The sequence below is a fragment of the Schistocerca cancellata genome, chromosome 2 (genome assembly GCF_023864275.1).
Source record: "Schistocerca cancellata isolate TAMUIC-IGC-003103 chromosome 2, iqSchCanc2.1, whole genome shotgun sequence".
NCBI lineage: Eukaryota > Metazoa > Arthropoda > Insecta > Orthoptera > Acrididae > Schistocerca > Schistocerca cancellata.
This window is the reverse complement of record NC_064627.1, coordinates 799,739,433-799,759,988: the sequence shown is the minus strand read 5'-3', so window position 1 is coordinate 799,759,988 and position 20,556 is coordinate 799,739,433. Positions and strand designations below refer to the sequence as shown.

The following is a 20,556-nucleotide window of genomic DNA, read 5'->3' as shown; positions in this document are numbered from 1 at the left end:
AAGCAGCTGTATAATTTAGTACATAAAAGAAAGGAAAGGCAACCTCTCACCTTCAGCTGATTGGTGTGTGTAGCACATTGTTACACCCAACTTCTATCTATTTATACTAGCCTTTGAGCTCATCTCTTTCCCTAAAAGAAGTACACACATTCAACCACACATGATCACATAGACACCCAAACAGACATGCCTCTGGCTGGGTGGTAAAGCGGGAGGGAGAGAGGGAGTAAAAGAGAGATTAGGGTGAGAGAGGGAGCAAAAGAGAGGTTACTGTGCGAGAGAGAGAGAGAGAGAGAGAGAGAGAGAGAGAGAGAGAGAGAGACAGGACCCACATTGGGGAGTGAGTGGTGGAAGAAGGCAGTGCATGATTTGTATGGTGCAGGCATGGTGTGGACAGGAGAGAGAAGGGAAAAGGTAAGGTGAGACAGTGGGAAACAGGTTAGTGGAGGCTTAGTCCAAGGGAAGAAGAGAAAATTCCCACCTGTATGTGTGTCAGAGAAACTAGTGTTGATAGGGAGTATCCAAATGGCTCATGTGGTGAAGCAGCTGTCGAAGTCAGTTTAGGTGTTGTGCGCAGCAAGTTTGGCAACTGGATGATTAAATTTGTGGTTTGCCACAGTTTGCAGTGCCTGTGCCCATGTGGAATGCTATACAATAACTGCAGCACAGCTGATATAGCATGGCTGCTTTCACACATGGTCTGGCCTTTTATTGGGTAGGAGATGCCTGTGACTGGACTCTGGTAGGAGGTGGGCAAATGTATGAGACAGGTCTTACACCAGGGTCAACCACAAAGGAATAACCATGGAGCACAGGGGAGGAGCTGGATTGGAATAGGGATGGACAAGGATATTCTGTAGGTTGAGTTGGCAGCGGAACCCAACTTTCAGTGTTGTGGGCACTTCACTTCACAGAGAGTGGCAAGTGGTAGTCTAAGCACTGGTAAAGGATGTTGTTGAGCTTGTCAAGGTCAGGTGATACTGGGTGATCAGACAACTGCCAGTCTGTGGCTAGATAACAGATTTACTGGTGTCAGAGGAGGAGATAGTTACTAAGCAATTTCAGTTTTTTTGATCATACAGAAGGTAAAATAAAAATGTAGTGCAAACACCAAAATGACTAACAATAATTTCTGAATTTGTAAGCAAAAAGGAACTCTCATCATAGCCATAATTTACCAATGTAAATAAACATGTTAGTTGCAACATGGCAGATACTGCTCAGTTTTTGTGCAACATGCAAAAAAGTGTTTGTGCCAAAATTATAAGTGCACAAAATCTGAATAATAAGAAGCACAATAGAAAGTTAGCACATATAACAAGTAACATATCATAAATGTATAACTTGTAGAGAGTAGCATTTAAAAAAATTATTATGGTATTTCTTAAAATAATATAATCCATAGCCACAGAGCTCAACAACCAGTAAAATGGATAAATTAATGTTAAGAATTCCTGAAAATGTGGAAATGAAAAAACAGACAATAGGAGACTTTTCAAGCATGTGAAAACAAGGAAAAGGTTCAATGCAACGAGTCAGTACACCAATGACAAAAATGGAAATATGACTACTGATGCTGAATCAGTCTTACGGAAATGGAAAAAATACTTCAGCAAGCTATTCAACTGGCCTAACCCAGAATTAAGTCTCAGTGAAACCCAGAAGAAAAACGACACACAATGACACCATGGAGAAGACAGAAAGCCAATGGTAGATGAAAATCAGTAAAGCAACAAGAAAGAATATGGTCTGTGCAGAAATGTTGAGGAACGGACGAAGTAAATTACAGACTAAACTGTGCAAATTCATTCAGTTCAATTGTAAGACTCGGGCGTTGCCAATCAGCTGGAAGACAGCAGTTGTTTGTCCAACATGCAAGAAATGAAGCAGGACAAATTCCTGTAACTACTAAAGAATCAGTTTAATTGATATGGTGTACAAGAAACTTTCTACAGTTATTTTAGAAAACGTAAAATCATTTGAAAAAATATCACTGGAGAACATCATTGGATACTATCCAAACCATTTGACAACTGACACTGTGTTTACTCTTAGGCAAATTATTGAAAAATATTGGGAAAGAGAGAGAAAAGTCTAGAAACGGTTTGTCGATTTTCCAAGACCTTACAACAGTCTTCTTCGAGACCGTGGGTAATGGGATTGTGAATAGGTGCCAAGTTTCAAATATTTCCTTTGCTGATGACAGCATTCAGTCGTCAGCATACAGGATGAGCTAGCTTACGATTACATGGAGCTATACGAGTTTTGTAAAGTCATTTCCTGCTGTTTCACACTGATGTGCATGAAATACAAAATATGTTCTGCTACATTTCATGTGCTACAAGACATTGAACTAAGATGATGCAAGAATGCTTTACATCACAAGCAGAACTAGGGAGATGCCATAGGGATTTTGTTGTTTTCCTGAAGCTCATATTTCATGGGTACTGTATTTTACAATATGTCCTATGAATATATGCTTATCAAAGCAGCAGCACATTCAGGATCTCTCAAAAACATGTCATTATTGGTATGATTTGTTATCCATTTAGCATATAGCTAGCATCGCATCCCACAAGAAAACATTATTTCTTTAACAATACATACACTAATATTTAATCCACAGAAAAAACATCACATCTATAAGTTAATTAAATTTACAGTATTTACAAAGCACAGAATGCCATGGACATAGCCAACCCCTGAACATATTCAATTTATGTCTTTGTTCCTGGTGAGGAATGCATTTTGGGCATGTAGGAATGATAAGCTGAACAGTTTTGTCCTTCTGCACCACAATCACAGCTAAGCGATGTTATTAATTCCAGTTTATACTTTGAGCCAGCACATCTTCCATTATTTGTCCTTATTCTGTGGAATGCAGACCAAACCTTGCAGTGCTATTTGAAACCTGTTTGCTTGTTTGTTACTCAAATCGGAAAAGCAGTGTCAGTTGTGCAATGGTGCTGGTATCAGTGGCCATGTGAACATTCTCATTCTCACACCAGTAGGTCCTGGATGTTCACTCAGTACAGATGCCTACCACGATTGTCACATTGCAAGGACAGCAGTAGTAAATGGTGCAGCTACCACAGCATAGTTAAGAGGACTTGTGGGTCCAAACATATTAACAAAAAATGTTGCAAACCAGTTATTAGCAATGGAACTACAGCCCATCCTCCACTGACACCACAGCATCGACATGCTGTCAGAGGATCACTTGGAAGATCGAACTGCATACCATGGTCTTCAGCAATGACAGCAGATTCTGCTTGCACACAAGTGACGGTTGTTTGCGCATACAACATAAGGGTTTTGAACATGCAAGACACACTGGCCCCACCCCAGACCTTACGCTCTGGGGTGCGATAAGCTACAACTCTCATTCACCTTTGGGTATTTTGGAAGGAACATTAACCAGCACTCTGTATGTGCAGAATGTTGTCAGATTTTTTTTTTTTTTTTTTGCGTTCTTGCAACAGGAAGGTGATATGTCATTCCAACACGGTAATACTCGGCCACACACAGCCGGTGAAACTCAACATGCTCTGCAAGATGTGTCGCAACTTCAGTGGCCAGCACAATCTCTGGACTGGTCTCCAATCAAGCATGTGTGGAATATGATGGGACCAGAAATATTTGTGTGACTCATTAACCAACAACTCTTACAAAACTATGTCAACAGGTCATGCACGTGTGGCATAACATATCCCAGGAGAGTGATTCACCGTCTGTAAGACTGGCATCAGCCAGAGTCAGCATTTGCATAGTCGCATGTGGAGACTACCACAACACTTACTAATACGGGTGTTGCAGCATGGATCAAAACCTAGTACCTCAGAATTGCCTGAGCTATTGATCAGTAAATGTAATCATTTCATATACTACTTATGCACTGTTGAAACAATAAATCTTGAGTGAATTGGAAACCTCTAAAAGGGTGTACCAATTTTTTTTTTGCCAGCAGTGTAGTTTTCAGAACTGCTGAAAATTTTGCAAAAAGCAGGAAGTGTGTTCAGTTTTGTAAAACAATAAGTAAATCTACTTTAATGATAAACGTAGTAAATGAACAGGAATCTGAACATGGTACAATGTTCCTACATTTATGGAAGTAACACAAACTGACAATAACCTGAACAAAAAGGAAAAAAAGACTGGACCTCCACCATACATTGTAATGTGGCTAACTGAGTATTGATGTAGGTGTAGATTGTTGTTACTTTAACAGCTGGGTTCAGCAACATTTGCTCTTTCCATAAGCACTAGTTTTGGAAAAAAGTCAACGTGCCATTTATGTAGCTAGTGATGTCAAAAAGAAACAATTCACTACCATTTGAAAATAATAGTGATGTCCACAATAACAACACCTGTAGAGGTTAGATTAGATTCAGTTTTCATTCCACAGACCCAAAAATGAGGTGATATTAGTGGGTGTGGAACAAGTCAGGAAGTATAATGTAGAAAACATAAAACATTTGTATATAATACTCACTACCCTGATCATTTGTCAGGGACTCAAAATAGGTGAATACATTACAGTAAACTGGAACAGTTAATATTCATAAAATCAATACTTTGTCAGAATGAAACATAGTTATGCACTTTTAATAAATTTATCACACACAAAAATACCTAATCTTGACTTATGACCAAGTGTTGTCAAAATTGAAATTAACAGGCATTTTTACTTAATCCAGTCCAACTGTCCCTTTTAAGATATTCATATAGCCCTGTTAAGATATTCATCTATAGAGTAGAAAGCACTGTCTACCAAAAAGTCTTTCATGCTCTGTTTAAACTGTACTTCATCTGAAACTAAGTTTTTAATGGTCGTTTCTTTTTGGATCAAGGTAAGCAATTTTAGGTCTTCATGTAGATTGTTCTTATTCCTAGCTATTGGTTGGAAACAGATATATTACTTGCAACAAATTTCATTAAGGAATAAATATACTGAAAAGCAGTGGTTAGAATACAAAGTTCCTTCAACAGGTTTCTACATGATGATCTTGAATTTACGCCACAAATGAGTCACACTACAGCTTTTGCAAGAAAACTTTCGCTCTGTTTGACGAGTTACTCCGGAATATGATCCCCTAAGCAATAACAGAATGCAAGTAAGCAAAGGATGCAAGTTTTTTTATATTTACATCTGCCACATTTGACACCATCCTCACTGCAAATAAAGACTTGTTTTGGGACTTCAGCAATTGTGTTGTATGCCGTTTCAAACTGAAATTATTATCGAGTTGTAATCCAAGAAATTTAACATTGTCAATCTCTTTGATCTGCCTGTCTTCATATGTTATATGTATGCTGGAAGGAAATCTCTTGTACGTTCTGAACTGGATATAGTGTGTCTTTTCAATGTTTAATGACAGTGAATTAGCTTTATCCTATTTATTAATGTCAGTGAAAATTTGATTAGCAGCCTTTTCTAAATCTGTACCCGACTTCCTACTTATTGCAATATTTGTATCATCTGCAAACAAAACAAACTTAGCATCTGGTTATGTAACAGATGAGAGGTCAGTAACGAAAAAGTAACGACATAAGATGGAAGCTTGAGGAACACCACATGTAATTAATTCCCAATCAGATGAAGTCTGACTGCTTACCCCACAGGTATTCGCAACGACACATTTTGTTTCCTGTTTGTTAGGTGACACACTAACCATTTCGCAGCACTGCCGGTGACACTGTATATTTTACTTTACTTATGAGAATGCTGTGATTCACACACTCAAAGACTTTTGACAGGCCACAGAAAATGCCCATAGCCTCTAATTTGTTATCTAATTAATTAAGTACACTCTCACTATACATGTAAATAGCTTTCTCTATATCCGAACACTTAAGAAATCCAAACTGTGACTTGGACAATATATTATTTGCAGTCAGATGCTTAAAAAGATGCTTGAACACAACCTTTCCAAATATTATGGAACAATTTCCAATATTTTCCAAATGTCAGCAAAAGTGAAATTGGTCGATAATTTGATGGTATCTCTTTATCCCCCTTCTTGTAAAGAGGCTATCTTCAGTATCTTAGCCAGTCTGGAAATGTTCTGCTGATAAGAGATTGATTACACGTATAACTTAAGACAGAACGCAACTTGCATGAGCACTATTCGTTACCTTTGTTGATATGTCATCGTAACCACTAGAATACTTAGATTTGAAGGATTTTGTGATGGATGCTACTTCTTTGGGAGACATGAGTGTCATTTCTTTTTTACTAACATTATTTGTAAAGACTGGTCTCACGCATTTCATTACATTGTTTCCGAACCTTATGACCCCAAGCTGTCATTAATGTCTCGTTTCTTTGTAGAGCTATCTGTTCCTCTCCCTTTGTTGGTCCCACCTGTCTCTGTCTTCACTATATCTTATACAGTTTTTATTTTGTTGCCTGATGTAATTATCTTTTTCTTATAATAAAGCTATTTAGATTTCTGGATTACAATGCTTTAATTTTGCAGTATTCTCTGTAATGCATTGCAATGCTAGCTAACATCAGAGCTGTTCCTATATAGTAGATACAGTCTCTTTTTTGTCCCACATGGTATCTTTATTCCTTGTATAATCTGTAGTTTATTTTTACACTTCTGTTCGATTTGAGTTGCCTTTAGGGGAAAACAATTTTCAAAAAAGGAAGTAACTTGATTAATGAATGTTTTGTATTTTCCATCTGAGTCAGAAGTACTGTAAAAATCTATCCAGTTCATTTCTTTGAGCAATCTCATAAAATCTCAATTTTTGACTTATTTATTACCCTTCTGCACTCAGATTTAACACATTTTTAACCTAACAAGTTTCAACACTTAACACAGGATGCTACATGTCATGATCAGATAGCCAATTTTCTATTGGTTTTGTGATATGACTTTTTCCCACATTTGTGAACAAAGATATTGTCAATAGCACTCTCAGAGCCTTTACATACCATAGTTGCAAAGTTGACAGTAGGAGTCAAACTGAACGACAGGGTTACCAATTGCAATAACTGTTCACCGACAGAGCTTTTCAATAAATCACTAGCAACCACTACTTCCTAGTTTTTGTTCTGTGTGACAGAACAGCTTCCAGATTTTTTATGAAGAGGTTAAAGTTTCCCCGAAGGTGCTCGGTATATACTTACTATTATAAAGGACTTATTATGAAATAATACCTCTGTTGCACCAGCTTCAAGTGCTGCTCTGAGCAAAATTTATTAATATTAACACTACTGAAATCAAAGCAGTTTCTGACAAATGTGGCACCACCTCCTTTTTTCTAATGTCATCTATGGAAGTAAGAAGCTAACTTGAATCCTGTAACACTTAACATATCTATACCCATGGTTACATGATATTCATAGACGCAAATTGTATCGACACAAATAAGCAATTCATTATGCTTACGCCTTAGGCATTGGATATTCTGATGCAATGAGGATAACTGATTTTGTGCACTGGCTGAATTACAACTGGATGAACCTAGTTTTTCTGCCAGTTTTTGAATATCTCCAGTTTCAATCAGAGGCTGTCTGCATGAATTTGGTTTCTGGTTGCCTGTTTTATCAATGTGAATGTCATTTTCAGCCTGTCTCTGAGTACTTTTTGTTTCTCAGGAACCATACCGATATGAGACCCCACACCTGATCCAAGCAGTCATTCCACCTCTAAATTAACTCTACTAACAGAAGAGCTTAAATAAAGCCAGTTATGGCACCTCATAACAGATACAAGCCCACCCACTATTAACACAGTGTCTTCTCTTGTAAAGCCTTTGCAAAGTGAACCTACATCCTCCACCTGACCCAGACTTGCACATAGGTTAAAAAAAGACTTGCGACCTGGTAACCCAACCCTAGTTCTCCTACAACAGTTGGCCAACATCTCTACCATGTGAACTACCTAACAACAAAACTTTCTTCTTCTTCTTCTTCTTAATTTTTTCTGACTATTTACTTCCCAGACACTTTTTGAAAGTTTGTTGTGTCCTGTCTACTCCTACACGTACTTGTGGCTGATCAGTTTTCAACTGTGACAACAGATCAAACCTGTTTTCCACATTGGCATCAACACTGTCTGAGAAAGTCCTATTCCTATTTCTTCTACAACCTGTTCTGTTGTCACTTCCCACATCTCTCTTCCCTCATTCCCCATTAACCTTTCCAGATCTTGTTTTGCCTTATCTAATTCCACCTGATGGACAGCAATCTTCTTGCTCCTGTTCTGATTCCCACAATGCCAGTCACACACATGAAAAACACTGGAACAACCCTCACACCACACCCCAGAACTAACAATCCTACGGCGAGTCACACTCTTCTCACTCATGGCAAACAAATTTAAGTTTTAGTCTACATTAAACAAGAATAATTTCCTCGACTACTCCATTAATATTCAAAACTTCCAGAGAAATATAAAGGATTAAATCTGTATTTTTTATGTGATGAAACAAAAACAAACAAAGAACTGTGCCTACACTGTATGAACACTTTATGAACTTTTCACTTTGGCTGCTTCCTGAAGGATCAAATGCATGTGTGTAAGAATACACAAACAATAAAAAAACTGAATAAATGCCCCCCCTTTACTTGCCACTACAGCTATTGGGTTCTCAATATGGAGTGACAAAAATCTTTTATGATGGGCCTATTACGAAAGTGTCTAACCAAAAGTCTAACAAGCAGCCAAGCAAATTTTAAATCTAAACTGATATAATATTTTTTGGTCACTATATTATAGACAAATTTTAGGGACAGTAGTAACGTGTAATATATAAGGCAAAGATATTTACTTCTGTTATTAAATAAGAGAAGAGTTGAGGACTAATATGTTCACTTTTATTATATGTAGTACACTGCTGTCTTTAATCTTTAAATATATACATATACACTTTGTTGTATCAACATAAAATGTGCATATAATCTATGGAAAGTAGAATCAGGTAACTGCAAGTAAAAACTGTACGGGTCCAATTTCAACAACACATACGTACCTGCCAGCCTGGGTGAGTTCATCCTCAGATTGAATAAGGTGTCTCACATCATCAGGAGTCAAATCTTGTAAGATGTCTTCTAGGTACTGATGACAAAGAGAAAGAAAAAATGGATATATGCCCAAACATATCAGCATCACCTGAATTACTGGCTCTTATATTTATTTCCACATTCAATGAAACAGCAGATGCTGATCTACATACCTCTTGGCGTGTGCTGTTTTGCAGGTGATGGTTGTGTTTTGCACGTTCCTCCTTTGATAATACTGTTGTATACAGACGTTTATCAAAACAAAGATTCGTAACTCGACCTTTCAGTCCAAAACGATTTAGTAATTCTTCCTGCAGTGAAGAATGTAACTTGTTTGGTATCTGATAACCTGCCATGTTCATGAGATCACACACCATTGGACCCTTTACAGCCAGATCAAGTGGAGATGATGAATGCAGTGATGGTGAAATATTTACCTACAACACAAATACCAGAATAGTGTATATCAATAATATATACAAAAAGGTAACTCAATCACATGCCAAAGCAGATAATAGAGCTCACTGTCTCCAACACATTTAGTTCATTTATTTACTTCATCATCAAGCATTTTGCATGCTATTGATGTTAATAGTTTTTACAAATTAAATAATACATAATGGTACACATACTAACAAAACAGTTACATCACACAGATTTGCATACAGACATACGAGTACAAGTTAAAATTTTATATCGTCTTTTGCACAATCAACAAATTCCTGTCAATTTTGTAGAACATCTCCGAAGAGATGAGAGTATGCTTGTGATGGCAGTCACTAAACAGTTTTACTTCAAGATACAGTTTCCTGAAAAGTGGCTTACAAGATACAAAATAGCCATTACACACCTGACAGCCTTTTTTTGCCACATAAAAACCTTTTTGCCCCAGTGGAACTACCCCAAAGGAGTATGCAATATGTCATATGGCCATGAAAAAATGCTGAGCACCACGTTTTCACTCTCACGAGATGAGAGGGTCCGAGGAAGGGAGGGCGACTGAATTTCATTATACCTCCATTATTATTATTATTATTATTACTATTATTATTCCTCAGAAGAAATGTCTAACTGTTCTGGTGGCTGAACAAAGTTAAAATTCTTATTTTCATTTACTATTACAATCACAACTGATAACACAAGCAACATGCACTGAACAAACTGACCATATCATTCACATGGTGACAATGCTTTACTTGTGTGTGTCAGTTTTTCTTAAAATGGCTCTGAACTCATTTTTAATATAAAGATTCATGCATTATTTGCTTCATGAGCCTGGTTAAATTTGCGAAGTGCTTGTTGTGGTCTAACGTTTATAAATAATACTCAAAAGAAGTGTATCAAACCATTCTTTTTGCCTTTAGTTCTTTATTATATTAAATATCCTTTTTGTACTCGCACAACATTTCAAGAGAAAAATCACAGCAGTGTATTGAAAGAACAACTCCCGTAAAATTCAATCATATGAATTTATTCTCCTCCTGAAATTAAGAAAATTACATATTCTCTAAAAAATAAATGCTCCTATGTATTTTATGGTGTTTCCAATGAAGTACTAAAGATTTGTTCCCTCATAATTTTTCCAGGGAGATTGAAATCTACCACTGTTAAACCATTCTGTAAGAAATGTGATACATGTTAATTAAGAGGATTAGCTCTTTTTGTGGATGATGTTAGTATTTTAATCAATCCTAGGATACACACAGCAATAGAAGAAATAACAAAAATGTGTTCTTAAAAGTAACACTGACTTAGTTTTCTGAGAATGGTGTCACTTCCAATTTCAAACAGAGTTTTCTGAGAATGGTTTCACTTCCAATTTCAGACAGACACCACACATTCATTTTGTGCACCCAGAGGTCCTACAACAATGATAAGTATAACACATAGTGAAGAAATAATAAATTGGGTGGAAACTAAGATTTGTGTGTGTGTCCACATTTATGAGAATTTAAACGAAAAAGCACATTTCGGAACTCTTAAGACAGCTCAGTTCAGTCACATCTCTTCTTAGAATCATTGAAATTCTTGGGGGGAGAGAAATCGGTAAGTTGACATTTTTGAATATTTTCACTGAATAATGTCATATGGAATAATATTCTGGTTAGCTCATGTTTATGAATGAAAGTCTTCATTGCTCAAAAACATGCTGTAAGAATAACATGTCCGTCGCTCATGGTATCACGGTAGTGTTCTCGCTTCCTGAGCACAGGGTCCCAGGTTACATTCCCAGCGGGGTCAGGGATTTCCACCTAACTCAAGATGACCGATTGTTGTCGTGTTGTCTTCATCATCATTATTATCATCCATCGCCATTACGGTCAGAGGAAGGCAATGTCAAAACATCTCCATTAGGACCTTGCCTAGTACGGCGATGTGGGTCTCCTGTATCGTTCCCCTACATTCTGTCAAGAAGCATGGGACTTCATTTCCATAAGAATAACATGTAGTGCTCACCAATGATTGCCTTTTAGACATATGTTTAAGGGGTTAGGTAATTTGGCTACTGTATTTATTCCCACATGAAGCTGCTTGAAAATAGTCCACTATAGTTCAAAAGGAACAATGATGTATACAATTACAACATCAGAAGAAAAAATGACATTCATTACTCTACGTTAATAATATCTTTAGTGCAAAAGGGTGTCCACAATGCTGCTACCAAAATTTTTAATCACTTAGCCAGTGATGTAAAAGTTCTGATAGACAACAAAGTAAAATTTGAAAACAAACTGAAAAGTAGTTATGAAACTGACAGCTCCTCCTATTCAGTAGAAGAATTTCTATTATTTCAATGTGTAAAAGGTACTGGGGAGGAATTACTAACATTGTATTTTATATCTAAAAAGAAAGATGATGAGACTTACCAAACAAAAGCGCTGGCAGGTCGATAGACACACAAACATACAACAAAATTCTAGCTTTCGCAACCAACGGTTGCCTCTTCAGGAAAGAGGGAAGGAGAGGGAAAGACAAAAGGATTTGGGTTTTAAGGGAGAGGGTAAGGAGTCATTCCAATCCCGGGAGCGGAAAAACTTACCTTAGGGGGAAAAAAGGACAGGTATACACTCGCGCGCACACACACACACACACACACACACACACACACACACACACACACATATCCATCCGCATATACACAGACACAAGCAGACATTTGTAAAGGCAAAGAGTTTGGGCGGAAGTACAGAGGCAAAGATGATGTTGAAAGACAGGTGAGGTATGAGCAGCGGCAATTAGAAATTAGCGGAGATTGAGGCGTGGCGGATAGCGAGAAGAGAGGATATGCTGAAGGGCAAGTTCCCATCTCCGGAGTTCTGACAGGTTGGTGTTAGTGGGAAGTATCCAGATAACCCGGACGGTGCAACACTGTGCCAAGATGTGCTGGCCGTGCACCAAGGCATGTTTAGCCACAGGGTGATCCTCATTACCAACAAACACTGTCTGCCTGTGTCCATTCATGCGAATTGACAGTTTGTTGCTGGCCATTCCCACATAGAACGCTTCACAGTGTAGGCAGGTCAGTTGGTAAATCACGTGGGTGCTTTCACACGTGGCTCTGCCTTTGATCGTGTACACCTTCCGGGTTACAGGACTGGAGTAGGTGGTGGTGGGAGGGTGCATGGGACAGGTTTTACACCGGGGGCGGTTACAGGGGTAGGAGCCAGAGGGTAGGGAAGGTGGTTTGGGGATTTCATAGGGATGAACTAAGAGGTTACGAAGGTTAGGTGGACGGCGGAAAGACACTCTTGGTGGAGTGGGGAGGATTTCATGAAGGATGGATCTCATTTCAGGGCAGGATTTGAGGAAGTCGTATCCCTGATGGAGAGCCACATTCAGAATCTGATCCAGTCCCGGAAAGTATCCTGTCACAAGTGGGGCACTTTTGGGGTGGTTCTGTGGAAGGTTCCGGGTTTGAGGAGATGAGGAAGTGGCTCTGGTTATTTGCTTCTGTACCAGGTCGGGAGGGTAGTTACGGGATGCAAAAGCTGTTTTCAGGTTGTTGGTGTAATGGTTCAAGGATTCCGGACTGGAGCAGATTCGTTTGCCACGAAGACCTAGGCTGTAGGGAAGGGACCGTTTGATGTGGAATGGGTGGCAGCTGTCATAATGGAGGTACTGTTGCTTGTTGGTGGGTTTGATGTGGACGGACGTGTGAAGCTGGCCATTGGACAGGTGGAGGTCAACGTCAAGGAAAGTGGCATGGGATTTAGAGTAGGACCAGGTGAATCTGATGGAACCAAAGGAGTTCTACATCTACATCTACATTTATACTCCGCAAGCCACCCAACGGTGTGTGGCGGAGGGCACTTTACGTGCCACTGTCATTATCTCCCTTTCCTGTTCCAGTCGCGTATGGTTCGCGGGAAGAACGACTGTCTGAAAGCCTCTGTGCGCGCTCTAATCTCTCTAATTTTACATTCGTGATCTCCTCGGGAGGTATAAGTAGGGGGAAGCAATATATTCGATACCTCATCCAGAAACGCACCCTCTCGAAACCTGGCGAGCAAGCTACACCGCGATGCAGAGCGCCTCTCTTGCAGAGTCTGCCACTTGAGTTTGTTAAACATCTCCGTAACGCTATCACGGTTACCAAATAACCCTGTGACGAAACGCGCCGCTCTTCTTTGGATCTTCTCTATCTCCTCCGTCAACCCGATCTGGTACGGATCCCACACTGATGAGCAATACTCAAGTATAGGTCGAACGAGTGTTTTGTAAGCCACCTCCTTTGTTGATGGACTACATTTTCTAAGGACTCTCCCAATGAATCTCAACCTGGTACCCGCCTTACCAACAATTAATTTTATATGATCATTCCACTTCAAATCGTTCCGCACGCATACTCCCAGATATTTTACAGAAGTAACTGCTACCAGTGTTTGTTCCGCTATCATATAATCATACAATAAAGGATCCTTCTTTCTATGTATTCACAATACATTACATTTGTCTATGTTAAGGGTCAGTTGCCACTCCCTGCACCAAGTGCCTATCCGCTGCAGATCTTCCTGCATTTCGCTACAATTTTCTAATGCTGCAACTTCTCTGTATACTACAGCATCATCCGCGAAAAGCCGCATGGAACTTCCGACACTATCTACTAGGTCATTTATATATATTGTGAAAAGCAATGGTCCCATAACACTCCCCTGTGGCACGCCAGAGGTTACTTTAACGTCTGTAGATGTCTCTCCATTGAGAACAACATGCTGTGTTCTGTTTGCTAAAAACTCTTCAATCCAGCCACACAGCTGGTCTGATATTCCGTAGGCTCTTACTTTGTTTATCAGACGACAGTGCGGAACTGTATCGAACGCCTTCCGGAAGTCAAGGAAAATGGCATCTACCTGGGAGCCTGTATCTAATATTTTCTGGGTTTCATGAACAAATAATGCGAGTTGGGTTTCACACGATCGCTGTTTCCGGAATCCATGTTGATTCCTACATAGTAGATTCTGAGTTTCCAAAAACGACATGATACTCGAGCAAAAGACATGTTCTAAAATTCTACAACAGATCGACGTCAGAGAGATAGGTCTATAGTTTTGCGCATCTGCTCGACGACCCTTCTTGAAGACTGGGACTACCTGTGCTCTTTTCCAATCATTTGGAACCTTCTGTTCCTCTAGAGACTTGCGGTACACGGCTGTTAGAAGGGGGGCAAGTTCTTTCGCGTACTCTGTGTAGAATCGAATTGGTATCCCGTCAGGTCCAGTGGACTTTCCTCTGTTGAGTGATTCCAGTTGCTTTTCTATTCCTTGGACACTTATTTCAATGTCAGCCATTTTTTCGTTGGTGCGAGGATTTAGAGAAGGAACTGCAGTGCGGTCTTCCTCTGTGAAACAGCTTTGGAAAAAGGTGTTTAGTATTTCAGCTTTACGCTTGTCATCCTCTGTTTCAATGCCATCATCATCCCAGAGTGTCTGGACATGATGTTTCGAGCCACTTACTGATTTAACGTAAGACCAGAACTTCCTAGGATTTTCTGTCAAGTCGGTACCTAGTATTTTACTTTCGAATTCACTGAACGCTTCACGCATAGCCCTCCTTACGCTAACTTTGACATCGTTTAGCTTCTGTTTGTCTGAGAGGTTTTGGCTGCGTTTAAACTTGGAGTGAAGCTCTCTTTGCTTTCGCAGTAGTTTCCTAACTTTGTTGTTGTACCACGGTGGGTTTTTCCCGTCCCTCACAGTTTTGCTCGGCACGTACCTGTCTAAAACGCATTTAACGGTTGCCTTGAACTTTTTCCATAAACACTCAACATTGTCAGTGTCGGAACAGAAATTTTCGTTTTGATCTGTTAGGTAGTCTGAAATCTGCCTTCTATTACTCTTGCTAAACAGATAAACCTTCCTCCCTTTTTTTATATTCCTATTAACTTCCATATTGGAGGAGAGGAAATTCTGGAGTTCTTCTTCACTGTGAGTCCAGATCCTGAAGACGTCATCAATAAATCTGTACCAAACTTTGGGTTGGCAGGCCTGGATAACCAAGAAGGCTTCCTCTAAGCGACCCATGAATAGGTTGGCGTACGAGGGGGCCATCCTGGTACCCATGGCTGTTCCCTTTAATTGTTGGTATGTCTGGCCTTCAAAAGTGAAGAAGTTGTGGGTCAGGATGAAGCTGGCTAAGGTAATGAGGAAAGAGGTTTTAGGTAGGGCGGCAGGTGATCGGCGTGAAAGGAAGTGCTCCATCGCAGCGAGGCCCTGGACGTGCGGAATATTTGTGTATAAGGAAGTGGCATCAATGGTTACAAGGATGGTTTCCGGGGGTAACAGACTGGGTAGGGATTCCAGGCGTTCGAGAAAGTGGTTGGTGTCTTTGATGAAGGATTGGGAGACTGCATGTAATGGGTTGAAGGTGTTGATCTACGTAGGCAGAGATGCGTTCTGTGGGGGCTTGGTAACCAGCTACAATGGGACGGCCGGGATGATTGGGTTTGTGAATTTTGGGAAGAAGGTAGAAGGTAGGGGTGCGGGGTGTTGGTGGGGTCAGGAGGTTGATGGAGTCAGGTGAAAGGTTTTGTAGGGGGCCTAAGGTTCTGAGGATTCCTTGAAGTTCCGCCTGGACATCAGGAATGGGATTACCTTGGCAAACTTTGTAAGTAGTGTTGTCTGAAAGCTGACGCCGTCCCTCAGCCACATACTCCCGATGATCAAGTGCCACAGTCGTGGAACCCTTGTCCGCCGGAAGAATGACGATGGATTGGTCAGCCTTCAGATCACGGATAGCCGGGGCTTCAGCAGTGGTGATGTTGGGAGTAGGATGAAGGTTTTTTGAGAAGGATTGAGAGGCAAGGCTGGAAGTCAGAAATTGCTGGAAGGTTAGGAGAGGGTGATTTTGAGGAAGAGGAGGTGGGTCCCGCTGTGACGGAGGACGGAACTGTTCCAGGCATGGTTCAATTTGGATAGTGTCTTGGGGAGTTGGATCATTAGGAGTAGGATTAGGATCATTTTTCTTCATGGCAAAGTGATATTTCCAGCACAGAGTACGGGTGTAGGACAGTAAATCTTTGACGAGGGCTGTTTGGTTAAATCTGGGAGTGGGGCTGAAGGTGAGGCCTTTGGATAGGACAGAGGTTTCGGATTGGGAGAGAGGTTTGGAGGAAAGGTTAACTACTGAATTGGGGTGTTGTGGTTCCAGATTGTGTTGATTGGAATTTTGAGGTTTTGGAGGGAGTGGAGCTGGAAGTGGGGGATTGAGAAGATGGGAGAGACTGGGTTTGTGTGCAATGAGAGGAGGTTGAGGTTTGCTGGAAAGGTTGTGAAGGGTGAGTGAGTTGCCTTTCCGGAGGTGGGAAACCAGGAGATTGGATAGTTTTTTAAGGTGGAGGGTGGCATGCTGTTCTAATTTGCGGTTGGCCTGTAGGAGGATGCTCTGAACAACCGGTGTGGATGTGGGAGAGGAAAGATTGAGGACTTTTATTAAGGATAGGAGTTGATGGGTGTGTTGATTGGCTGAGTGGATGTGTAGGTGAAGGATTAGGTGGGTGAGGGCAATGGATTGTTCGGTTTGGAACTGGTATAGGGACTGATGGAAAGAAGGGTTGCAGCCAGAGATGGGAACTTTAAGTGTGAGGCCTTTGGGGGTGATGCCAAATGTCAGACAAGCCTGAGAAAATAAAATATGGGAGTGTAATCTGGCTGGGGCGAAGGCATGTTTGCAGAGGGAATGTAAATAAAACTTAATGGGGTCGTTGTGGAGGTGTTGTGAGGGTGACATGGTACTAGAAGGTGGAAAGTGGAACACGAGGCTGAAATGAAAATGAAAATAAATATAAAAATATATGGGGAGAGATAAAGGTAAAACTAGAAAGCAAATTGAGATCTGGTGTGAAAAAAAGGCGAAAAAGGGTTGGTTAGAGCTGGGCTATGTTGATCCTGTGGTGAACTTGTGTAGGTAGATAATGATGTGCATAAAGGTTAGGTGGTTGTGTTGCCGCCAAAATACGTTAAAGGGTGGAGAATTACGGGAAAATTTCGAAAAAACTACGTGAGGATGTATTAAAAGGAGTGGTTTGGTGGTGGCAGATTATGGAAATGAAGCTAACATTGTATTTTTGTATATTTAAAAAAAACTTATAAATGGCTAGCCTGTAACTATGTTTACAAATGTGTGATGTAAAATAACTCATTCCCCATAATTTCAATTTATTGTGCAAATGATCCATCTAACATGAAACTAACTAACAATGGATAGTCCAGGTTGAAATAATAACAACACTATGAAAAGGATAGATTGCTACTGACTGAATGTGACACACTGAGTTGCACACAGACACAACTACTACTTCAAGAACACACACACACACACACACACACACACACACACACGCACACACACACACACACACACAGATATATATACACATGACAAAAATTAATCATGGTCATTCTCTTTGTAGCAATTTGCTAACAGTGGATGAGGAATTACTTTGTCTATTAATTGTCCAAACCAGTGACAAACATCTACACGCAAAACTGGGTTCAAAAGATGTTGAGGTTGTTACTGGTTGTTCTGTGATAATTAATGTTGTCAATACAATAGCCCAAGAAATGTATCAATAACCTGCAGCACTGCATTGAGTAATAGTAGTTTACTTTACTTACAGGCAATGGCACATAATACAGAGATGCCAGAGCAAATACCTGATGTGTTGTAATGACCACAAGGCTTCCTTCATGAGTAATATCCACAAAGTGTGACAGTAATTCTGGTAAGATAATAGTAATTCCACCATGTCATATTTCACACATACCAATTGTCAAAGAGAGCAGAAATGTGGATATTTTGTGTAACAATGAGAGAGATATTTTCAACAGAGCATGTTATGTGTTAGCTACAGAAGCTTGGAGACATAGGGCACATTTCTTTATCCATTTTCCTGTCAGTTGCTCCCAACTGTTTCAAACTTCCTAGCCCTCCCATCACTCATCCCCAAAATAATTACTAAACAAACAAACAATTATTTGAATACTATATTAAAATAAACTAATATCCGTAGAATTGCAGCACCCCAAAAGAGTGGACAACTAAAATGGAATATGACAGCAAGTGAAAGCAATCTGTATCAATGTCCAAAATCAAGTGTGAAAAGGGGGAAATGATTAGTTTTTATATGCGCTAAAATTTCAACGTGTACATGGAAAGCTATTAAAACAATGGTCCATGTGAGTTGGTTGGTTGTTTGAGGTTTAAGGGACCAAACAGCAAGGTCATCAGTCCCTTGTTTCACATGTGATCCATTCCGCTAATGTGACATCTCAGGAAAGTCAGAACAATAAAAGGGAAAAGGCTAAAAACGTAAAGGGGCAGTCATGTTGTCAATGGTAAAAACACAACGAGGGAAGTCAGCAAGAGAACGAACCCAACGCTATGCTGAAGCAGCATAGGCAAGACCACCTGTGACTTAAAAGGTACAACCGCTAGAATGTAGAAAGTACGTATGGGAAAAGGAGACTAACCAAGCCTTAAAAAAAAGGCGGGGGGGGGGGGGGGGTAAAAACAGAGTAAAAGGGGAAGAAAAGAGGATTTTGGTCAGGGAGGGAGGTGAATCGGGAATCTCCCAACACTGCTTACAGTGGGAGACACCCAAACAGTCACTGCCCTGCCCAAATACCAGAGAGATTAAAAACTTTAAAACTGAGAATAAAAACTACTTTCCCAGAGGAAACCGAGAACCAGAGAGACCATCCGGGAATCGTCAGCCAACATCAAAGGTAAAGTGTGGGGGGAGTCTGTACTTAGCACACAGAGCCAAAAGAAGGGGGCATTCAACCAAAATTTGGGCTACTGACTGGAAGGCTCCACAACCACAAAGTGGGGGTGGCTCATCACACAAAAGAAAACCATGGGTCAGCCTGCTATGGCTGTCCATGTGAGGAACTAATGGACAGAAAAGGCTTCAGCGAAGTGACATGTGGATACTGTCCCATGTAATGTCAACAGTGCATGAAAGGTCCAACTTGGGATTGAACATCAAGGTTGGGATATTATTTTGCAGTGAAGCTGCAGCACTCAAAAGGTGAGGGCCATTTCACACAAATCATCCCAGTGTTATGTATACCCAGACATCTAAAATATTGCACTTTCATGTTGGCAACATAATAGTTTAAAAGTGGAGGAGGAGAGGTGTGAGGCACTAGGTGTGGGGCATAAACCAACCACAGTGCAGTAATAACTGCCAATTGGGATGTCAAGACTTTATTTTGTGTGAACATAAACAATGTGTGTTGTTAATGTTTTTACCACATCCTTTCATTGTGCTGTACTTTGTTTTGCTGCGATTTAGAAAGTTTTGATATTTGCGAAAAATGCCACTTAAGATACTTCATTCGCCAGTGACATTCCTTTGCAACGAGGTGTGCCAGGCACTGGCACTACTACGGGGAACTCTTGAGTTTTATGAGCAGGAGAAAGAATACATAAATATTCATGGACAGCCACCACTGCTACCAATAAAGTTGCAGAACAAACATAACAAATTCTTGGAATTAGCAGAAGAACAGTAGTAAGCAAGGGAAGTTAAGAGAAGTAGATATGAGCCGTAACTATTCCGAGCCGTCAGGATCAGGTAATATACTTTTAGTGACCCCTGGAAAGGAGAAAAAGCAATCTCACTCTGTTGCCAACTTTGATTCTTTCTATACTAATGCAGTTTGCAGTCACTTTTATACTTACTACTGAACGCAAAAGTATCTTACAGTAGCAACTAGTGTCGTTAACCCTCCAGTGGATGCACCTATGTATAAAGTGCACCAACAACAAATAACACTTGTACCATTCCACTGTTGTTTTACAACTGAGAGACCATTCCTATTCCTTCATTACTGCTTCAGCTAACACAGCGATAAGTTATGTTGTCATGCACCCAAGTGAGCAGCAGTACTATAAAATATCAGCAAGCTAGGCGACAAAAAAATTTACCATCTGTGCTAGAAAATGAAACAAACTGCAAACTAGCATGCAACGACATATTGATGTAACAAAAGTTTATTTTATTACTGTTTGATGAAGAAGTGCTTTAGCTTAATCTG

The 20,556-nt window shown here is 40.1% G+C and overlaps 1 protein-coding gene across 5 annotated transcripts in view; it reads right to left on the bottom strand.

The window, feature by feature from the left end:
- The window catches only part of LOC126162655 (tubulin monoglutamylase TTLL4-like), a 246,392-nt gene that overhangs the window by 83,652 nt on the left and 142,184 nt on the right, over nucleotides 1-20,556 (bottom strand). For all 5 annotated transcript variants that reach the window (XR_007535095.1, XM_049919293.1, XM_049919296.1 and 2 more), the window contains exons 13-14: nucleotides 9,190-9,453; nucleotides 8,986-9,071 (exon numbers count right to left, since the gene is read on the bottom strand). Coding sequence is in view for 4 of the 5 variants with exons in the window: in XM_049919293.1 (XP_049775250.1) it covers nucleotides 8,986-9,071; nucleotides 9,190-9,453 (350 nt within the window). In the remaining variant the exon portion in view is untranslated. The remainder of the gene's footprint in view (nucleotides 1-8,985; nucleotides 9,072-9,189; nucleotides 9,454-20,556) is intronic.